The sequence below is a fragment of the Zea mays genome, chromosome 8, assembly GCF_902167145.1.
Source record: "Zea mays cultivar B73 chromosome 8, Zm-B73-REFERENCE-NAM-5.0, whole genome shotgun sequence".
Taxonomy (NCBI): Eukaryota; Viridiplantae; Streptophyta; class Magnoliopsida; order Poales; family Poaceae; genus Zea; species Zea mays.
The window spans coordinates 171,303,849-171,312,782 of NC_050103.1; the positions used below are offsets into that span (position 1 = coordinate 171,303,849).

At 45.3% G+C, this 8,934-nt stretch overlaps 1 protein-coding gene across 1 annotated transcript; it reads left to right on the plus strand.

Annotated features, from left to right (window-relative positions):
* The first annotated feature begins 464 nt into the window (after positions 1 to 464).
* On the plus strand, positions 465 to 8,709 carry LOC103636416 (mRNA-decapping enzyme subunit 2). The gene is made up of 8 exons (XM_008658774.4): positions 465 to 621; positions 730 to 842; positions 922 to 1,073; positions 1,178 to 1,305; positions 1,594 to 3,605; positions 6,932 to 7,384; positions 7,481 to 7,710; positions 8,088 to 8,709. The coding sequence occupies exons 2-5, from the start codon at positions 757 to 759 to the stop codon at positions 1,813 to 1,815; spliced, it is 588 nt and encodes a 195-aa protein (XP_008656996.1). The 5' UTR covers positions 465 to 621; positions 730 to 756; the 3' UTR covers positions 1,816 to 3,605; positions 6,932 to 7,384; positions 7,481 to 7,710; positions 8,088 to 8,709.
* The last annotated feature ends 225 nt before the right edge of the window (positions 8,710 to 8,934 follow it).

The window sequence follows — 8,934 nt, forward strand, 5'->3', positions numbered from 1 at the left end:
GTGCAATCAAACTACAAAAAATCGTCATTGTCGAGGGATGGGCAGACCTCCAATGGATGCTTCCTTTCAACAAGTGAATGAATGCATGACAGCATGAGCGTGCAGGCTTGCTCTTAAAGTGAATGCCACACTGCAGATTCCTGAAAAAGAAAACATTCTTTGCGATTAACTTCTTGTTATAGAGATGAAAGTCGCATTTGGTAGTGTCTTGAGAGAGAAATCTATACTACCTATTAAGGCTCTAAGGGGTAGGCTGCCTCTGCTTGTTCTGCCTTCCGACGATCTCAACCGTCCAATACACTTTAGAGTCTCTCAGCCGTCCGATGCGTCCGATGCGCGCAGTCTCACCCCCACGCATCGCCCCGCCCCCATCGTCCAACCGTGCGAGCACCCCATCGTCCCGTCGCCTCCTGCCCCCCTCCTCCGCACATCGTCCCGCCGCCTCCTGCCCCCCTCCTCCGCACGAGCCGCAGCCGGCCCCCGCAGACCGCGTGTGTGCTCTCTCTCCCCTCCTCCCCCTCCCCCTCTCCGTGCGACGACTGGGTGGGCTACCGCCGCCCTACGCAAGGTGCCGAGAACTTCGCCGATATCTGCGCCGGAGAAGAGCGCCCACCAGATCAGGTATTCCCACCCCTCGTCCCGTACTCTAACCTCAAGCTATTTGGCTATCTGATGCCTACGAACTTCGAACTAACTGCTCACAACCAAAACCTTATCTCAAACAAACAGGCGCTTGGAAGGCGCGCTGGCCGGTGGATGACGATGGCGGGTGGCGGGGGACTGAACCGGTCTTCATCGAGGGGGCAGCTGCCGCCGCAAGAGCTGCTTGACGATCTCTGCAGGTATTTCCCTAAGCCCTAGACCCCTCTGAAGTTCTTATTGGATTTGCTTAAATAAATCTGAGTTGAGTCACCTCTGCAGCCGGTTCCTTCTGAATGTGCCCAAGGAGGAGCTGGAGTCGTTCGAGCGGATCCTGTTCCTGCTGGAGCAGGCGCACTGGTTCTATGAGGACAACTCCGTTGAGCACAACCCCAACCTCAAGTCCCTCTCCTTCAAGGACTTCACTTCCCTCAGTAAGCCCGCCTGTGCATGGATGCATATGAGATTATGGTTGGATTGGTCACCGACTCCAGTTCCGTTGCGTTGATATGGTGTATTGGATCGATGGTGTGTGCAGTGTTCAAGAGCTGCACTGCTCTCCGGCCCTACATCGCGCACCTGGATGATATCTACAAGGACTTCAACAACTACAAGTTTCGTGTGCCTGTGTCCGGCGCCATCATCCTAGACGACACTTATGAGAGGGTAATTTACTGATATTTTTTTGCCCCAACATATTGCATTTTAGAGTTCCATGTCGATTGTAGGTTGAACAATATCATTTTCCTTACATTTAAAATCAGTAGATAGGACCAGCTATAACTCTAAAATCAGTAGGCATACAATTTCACACGTTGTTCTGCAATAAAATTAGACACATACATGAACTCTAGATTTTTTTACTCTTTTGAGCTCAATTTTTGTATGGGTGGGGTGGGGCTTGGGGTTGTGTTTCTTTTCAAGACCAATTATCTTTTCCCCCCTTCTCTGCAGTGCTTGCTTGTTAAAGGATGGAAGGCTGGGGCCAGCAGGAGCTTTCCTCGTGGAAAGAGGAATAAAGATGAGGAAGACCACACATGTGCTGTTAGAGAAGTAAACTTCTGCCTATATCATGTTCATGCCTGCAGTTTATTTTCCTTTTTGAGTGCACCCTACAATTTCTTTGAAGCATATTATACTTGCAGCAATGAAATATATTATGAATATATTCTTTGATACCATTCAACACCATTCGCTACTTTTATATGATCATAGTCCCTGCTTGGTTAGAGTTGAGTTTACAAATTGCATTTTTCATATCTCTAGATCTTCTAATACTTTTATCTCTTCTTCACGGCAAATGTCTGTTTGGTTAAACATGTATACATTTCATATCTCTTGAGAACTAATCTAGATATTCAGTTAGTTCGAAGGATTGTTAGTTAGTTCAAAGGATTGGCAAGTTTCTAGGTTCGACTGGCAATTAGAATTGAGAGAATCCTTGTTAGTTTTATTATTTTTTTGCCTATCACATTCCACAAAGCTCATATTAGTGTTAGCATTGCACCTCTAGATGTGGTAGATCAGGAGTATCCTTAGCCACATCTGGTGTGGTCTGTAACACAGCAGCGAAGATGTGCAGAGAGCAAAGGATATATCATCCATATCACAAAAAATATGTTTGAATTTTGGTTTGTAAAATATTAGGTCACCAGCTTTCTTCAGATCATTTGTCACTTGCCCTTTAAACATCCTTAGACACCATGAGCTCGATTAGATCATGAGCATGGTAGGCATTTCTATGACATATTAACTTAGAAATTTCACTAACAATTTACCATTCAGTAAAACTATTTGAGGCTTGCTTCAGTCTAAAGCACTCTTAGCTAGATCTTTTCCTTTCCATCGTAGACTGTTTGGAATGAGCTGCTGCTCCACCAATTCTTTTGCAACCTCCTTGCTTGACTCATGATGAAAACCAAGACGTAATATGCCACAAACCTAATCTATACTACCTATTAAGGCTCTAAGGGGTAGGCTGCCTCTGCTTGTTCTGCCTTCCGACGATCTCAACCGTCCAATACGCTCTAGAGTCTCTCAGCCGTCCGATGCGCGCACTCTCACCCCCCACGCATCGCCCCGCCCCACCCGCTCTAGAAGAATGCCATGTTCTCAAGCTGCGCCAACATCCAGGAAAGAGGCGGAGAAATGCGACTGCCTTCAAGGTCAATTTCGTTTTAACCATCCTGAAATGTTCATTGTTAGTTATCTATTGACCTGAAAGCACACTGTTAATTATGTCTATGTGATTGCTGTGATGCGTGTTAGATCTGATGGGCAGCCTCGCTGGGTTGGAGGCATTGGAGGAGGCGCTGCCTATTCAGTGAGTTATTGCCAGTTCATACTTGATAGATTGTTTACTTTTTTGTGATCTGGGCTCTGCAGGAGAATTTGGTTCCTTGGGGGAATCTGTGAAGAAGCAGCTAATTTGCGTTCTTTGGAGTATTCCCATTTGATTTCTGTATGTTAATTTCCTAGAAAATATTCAGGTTAGTTTATTGGAATTGTAGAGATTACTGTGTGGGTGTGATTCTGCCGCTTCTTTCTACAAATGGTACACTGCTACTTTTTGGACTCAATGAGTATTTTCGAGATATTAGCTTTATTATTTCATAAAGGAGGAAACGTGAGATTAGAGATGGTTTGGATGTTAGGTAGTAGAACAACGAATTGTCATTAGGTGCTTTGTCTGATAGACTAGATTTTGCGATGGTCTAGCTAGGTTGCAGATAAAAAATGTCAAAACTGTTTTGTTGTTAATCTGCATAGTCTTCATATGCTTGTTTACTCTTGGAAGGTGCTGTCATGTGATTAGTGTGTTTGCATCTGGTACACTGTACTATTTTATATTGTTAATAATAATTGTTAATCTACCCCTTGCCTCCGCAAGAAGAACGACGTCGCCCGCAGCACTGCACAACGGCTCAGTCGAGGCACCCAATGCCCACCGACACCAGTGAGATGAGGTAAGGACTGCGGAGACAACTTCAAAGTTCATACTTCATTTCAATGTTTCACAGTTTCTTTTAGTTTACATTTTCTTTTATTTTGTGTTTGTGATTACCACATGATGCTGATGCACAATATGCACTGCATGAAGAACTTTGTCTCGAGTACGACGAAGATGTTGATGTGAACTTGCAGACTATAAATTAATTAGTAGTTCATCTGAATGCTACACAGACACGCATGATTATCATAGTGTTTTTGCCTGGTATTATGAGAGATAAGCACTTCCATTTGCATTTCAGCTGATGTTCAATTGATACTAAAAATTAATTAGTATGTCATCTGAATACTACACAGACACACATGATTATCATAGTGTTTTTGCCTGGTATTATGAGAGATAAGCACTTCCATTTGCATTTCAGCTGATGTTCAATTGATCTGAACAATACTAAAAATTAATTAGTAGTTCATGTGAATACTACACAGACACGCATGATTATTAAGTCTGTGTACTTCAAGTTTCCAATTTCACACGCATGGTTTATGTGTAGTTGAGGTTTAATCTGTTACAAAATTAAATTATGGCTTTTAGTAGTGGTTGCTCACACAAGTAGTAGTTTGTAGAAATACACTTCAATTAATTTATAGTCTTTTGGTCTGGTACTCTTCCAATTCACCGTTGCAATGGTGTTCAGGTCATCTGAATACTACACAAACATATTTAAGTTACTACTGAAACAGATCTGCAATGCTTTTTTATTTTTTTCAAAACTACTTACATAAACCCACCGGTTTCATTTTCGTTCCATGTATGTCTATTTAATAGATTTACTCTCAATGGTTCACTAAAATCTTGTTCAGTGCATTGTGAATCTAGGTTCAGTTCAATTATGTACATTTCTATTTATTGGTTCTGTTAGAATATCGTTTGAGGTGGCGAACATTGTTCAAAAACAGTACAGTCTTTGAGCGTAAACCTGAATTTACAAATTAACTCGTATATAGAGGTTTGTTTAAATTAAGAATGAACTCCATACATATTAAATCAGTCTTCTTCCTTAAGAAGATAGTTATGCACTTGTGCTCCATACAAGTTTGTTTATAATCTCTACTACTCTATAAGAACCTAACGAGGGCGTCCACAGCTTCACCACGCCCCCGCCCGGATGTCGCGCCCGCGCTCGCCTTCGCTGCCCGCCCCCTGCCTATCAGCCCCCCGATAATCTCGCCAGCGTCGCCGCCGCCGCCCCTCCCCAAGCGCTCCACCCTTCACCATTCTCGCCCCGCTCCCTGCCATCCCCTTCCATCGGCGCCCCCGTCATCCTCGCCTTGATCTCCATCGACAGAAGCTAGCGACGGCCTCGCCCCATGTTCCCCGTCCCACACCCCTACCCCCCACCGCGCGTTCCCTGTCTCGCCGCGCCCGCATCCTCTCATCCCGTCCGTCGCGCCCGCACCCCCATGCAAAACAGCTGGCATCCTCGGCGTGGGGGCCACGCCAAGCCTGGTGGCTGGCTCGTGGACCTGGACAGCGCCGGGAAGGGCCCAAGGACGTCCCAGTCCTCGTCCCTGCGCCACAGGAGCTGGTGTTCTCCGGCAAGGTCGTCGTGGCTGGTGTGCCGGCAAGGGCGAGCGTGCGCCCGTCCTCGGCGTCGCCACCTCGCCCCCGTCTGAGATCGACGCCACCATCCCCCGAGCTCGAGATCCGCTCGCCCCATGGTGCCTCATGGCCTCCCTCGCTAATCTCGCCGCGGCATCCATGGCGCCACGGGATCCATGGTGCTGCCCTCGCCCTCGACGCCCGTGTCGGCGTGCCCCCGCTTGTCCAAACCCGCGCCCCCTCCCTCGCGCTCCACCTCACCCAGCGTTCCCCTCCACCACGCCCCTAGCCCGCCGCGCGATCCCCGCCGCTCCATCCCTTGACTGCAGCGCGCTCCTCGACCCCGCCCGGCGAGTCTTCGTCAATCTCGTCCATTGCGCTTGTCGAGCCCAAGAACGCGCAAATCCGCCATTCCCGCGCCCTCGCCTGACACGCGCTCGCCACCGGCTTCGCAACCCCGCATTGCCATACCCCTGCCTCGCCTCCCCCATCCCCACCCCACCTCACCGTGCGTTCAGCTCCCCCTCGCCCGCGCCCGCCTCCTCCCCCACCAAACGATGTCCGCCCATCCCCATGACCCTACGCTGCCGGATCGTTATCAAGTTCCTTCGCATGCTAGACCTGGCCGTCGCCGACCTCGCAGGTGCCCAATGTGGTATACAAGGGGAAGCTCGATGCCCAGCGCCACATCGTTGTCAAGCGCTTCAACCGCTCTGCATACCCCTGCCCCGACCTCCCCATCCCCACCCCACCTCACCGTGCGTTCAGCTCCCCCTCGCCCGCGCTCGCCTCCTCCCCCAACAAACGATGTCCGCCCATCCCCACGACCCTGCGCTGCCGGATCGTTATCAAGTTCCTTCGCATGCTAGACCTGGCCATCGCCGACCTCGCAGGTGCCCAATGTGGTATACAAGGGGAAGCTCGATGCCCAGCGCCACATCGTTGTCAAGCGCTTCAACCGTTTTGCCTGGCCCTGACCCGCACCAGTTCCTGGTATTCCATTCGCCTTCTTTTTACCCTTTCTAATTATGTGCATCTTGTGGTGGGTGTAATTGGTAGTTCAGAACCTGGTTGTTTATTTTGAGTATTGTAGATACAATGGCAGTTCAGATTGAGCATTGTCTGCCCTGTTTAAATTAATAATGCCAAGCCTTGACAAGCTCGACGGTTGGAGCTTCGTCTGTTCCCCTCTTTCAATGAATTAGGTGGCCGTCTCCTATGTTTTATCTCAAAGAACACCACACAAGCTTAAATTATTTAGAACAGCACGTGCTGCTGGTAATGGTGACCTTTTATTTCTCATAACTAATCACCCGTTCTTATATTATGTACCATAAATTATTTCATCTACTTATCTAAATAAATGATTTAGTAGTCATATAATTCCTGGTATTCCATTCGCCTTCTCTTTTACCCTTTCTAATTATGTGCATCTTGTGGGTGTAATTGACAGTTCAGAACCTGGTTGTTTATTTTGAGCATTATAGATTCATTAGCAGTTTGGAACATTATGTCTGGAATTGGCTGTCCTGTTTAAATTAATAATGCCAAGCCTTGACAAGCTTGAAAGTTGGAGCTTGGTCTATTCCCCTCTTTCAATGAACTAGGTGGTCGTCCCCTAAGTTTTATCTGGAAGAACACCGCACATGCTTAAATTATTTAGAAAATCACGTGCTGCTGGTAATTGTGACCATTTATTTTCCTGCCTGGTTGGGTTTCCTCTGCTTGTCATTCTTGCAGTCAGCGTGAACGAGGTCGAGGCATTGTACAGGTTGTTCAAGAAGATCGGCAGCACCTTCATTAGCAATGGGTTGATTAACAAGGTCAGCAATGGGTGTCTGATTCACTACTTAGTTCTTATGTAATCTCTTATTAATCTTTGTAGTATGTGCAAGTGTGGATGGTCCTGTTAGTATCAGTCCTGTCGGTCGATGTGAACTGGCCTCCATCTCATCGCTTATGATGATCGGTGATTTAAAATCTTGGAGATAAGGCTAGATGAGGTTTTTTAGTTCAATTTCGCCTAATGATGTTTTTAGTTCAATTTTAAATTTACTAACAGAATGATAAGAATGTTGTACTAACCAATTGTTTGGCATGATTTTGTTTTGACGGGATAAAGCAGTTTAAAGTATGTTTAGCATACATCATCTTTGGAAGTTTGGTTTTGGATACTTGTTAATTCTCCTTTACGTAAGTCCTTAGACCAAGTCATTCTCTCTTTTGTTAAGTTCAGTAATATACATCGCAGGCTATGATGCAGCCCCTAAATCAGTTCCTCCATTTCAGATGAAAGAAATACTTGGTGATTATGATGCTATTCATGTGAGACGTGGTGATCTATTGAAAAATAGGAAAGATAGATTTGGTATTGAACGGAGCCTTCATCCTCATCTAGACAGAGACACCTAACCTGAGTACATTATAAAAAGAATTGCACAATGGATTCCACCAGGTCGAACTTTATTCATTGCATCAAATGAAAGAACTCCAGGCTTCTTTTCCCCTCTGTCAGACAGGTATTATCTGCACTACTTTCTCATTTCTCTGTCCAACTAGAATTTCAGGTGTTATTTAAATTAGCATCTATTTTCCTGTTGCATCCTAATGCATTGCAGTGCACTTCTGGGTAAGTGCACTTGGAAAGTTGTTCTCATTCTTGTTATTATCAAGGATTACTTAAAGAAATTAAATTTATATTTCTGTTCACTTTCCATTTTGCCATGGTTAAACATTTCTTAGCAATAAGATGTTTTGTTGTGGCTGGTCATGTCAGTTCTTCAATCTGTATGCCGATTAAATCCTATTCAGGTTTCTACCCCCATGTGTGCTATTATATCAAGAATCACTTTGTGCTTACCTAAAGTGTTTGATCATTCATTTGGCAACAATTCAGGTACAAGTTAGCGTACTCGTCCAACTTCAGTAGCATATTGGAGCCAATAATTGAGAATAACTATCAGTTATTCATGGTAGAGAGGCTAATGATGCAAGGAGCAAAGACATTTATCAAGACAATGCGAGAATTTGACAGTGATTTAACCCTTTGTGATGATCCCAAAAAGAACACCAAAGTCTGGCAAAAGCCAGTATATACAGATGATTAACGTTAGTTGGTCGTCAAATATAATGCAGACTTGCAGAACTCACTCTTTTAGCAACCTGATGGCCTGACATGGACAGCTGATTAAACCTGAAGCTGGCATTGTAGTGTTTGCTGTTATTGCAGAAGCCATCTAAAATCAGCCAGTAGTGGTGGACACTACACCTACGGTTCATTTCAGCGCATCTGTTCATACTACCACGTGTACTTATAATCTGGAAAAAGCCAAAAGTCGTGACCTTTTTTTCATAATTTTACAATTAGGAAGTAGTTCACAACTTACAAGAGAAGATTTGTTTGCAGATTTAGAATGCATATACATGTCACATCCTTCTGTCAGCATGTGTAAGAATGAACCAGCACTGTGAGGCTTATGTGTGGAGAATATCAGTAATTGTTATTATCTTTTAATTCATATGGGTGTGTAAGAAACAACCTGCACAGTGTGGAGAATATCATAAATTAGTTGTTATCTTCTTTTAATTTTATATCTGTATAGAGTACTGGCGATCAGGGCCCCATGCAACAATTGAGAATCGAGACAATCAGAATATGTCACCTCAGGATCCACCCCTTGTTGCACTGAGGGGGCTCTTCCAGCGGGCTAATTGTGATGAACTGCGAGCACTACTTAGTTTGC

What these genes read in the sequence shown, in the direction of transcription:
- LOC103636416 (XM_008658774.4), top strand. Translation starts at nt 757, where the DNA reads ATGACGATGGCGGGTGGCGGGGGACTGAACCGGTCTTCATCGAGGGGG. An exon ending in CAAGGACTTCACTTCCCTCA is followed by an intron (nt 1,074 to 1,177) that starts GTAAGCCCGCCT and finishes TGGTGTGTGCAG; the next exon opens with TGTTCAAGAGCTGCACTGCT. An exon ending in TAGACGACACTTATGAGAGG is followed by an intron (nt 1,306 to 1,593) that starts GTAATTTACTGA and finishes CCTTCTCTGCAG; the next exon opens with TGCTTGCTTGTTAAAGGATG.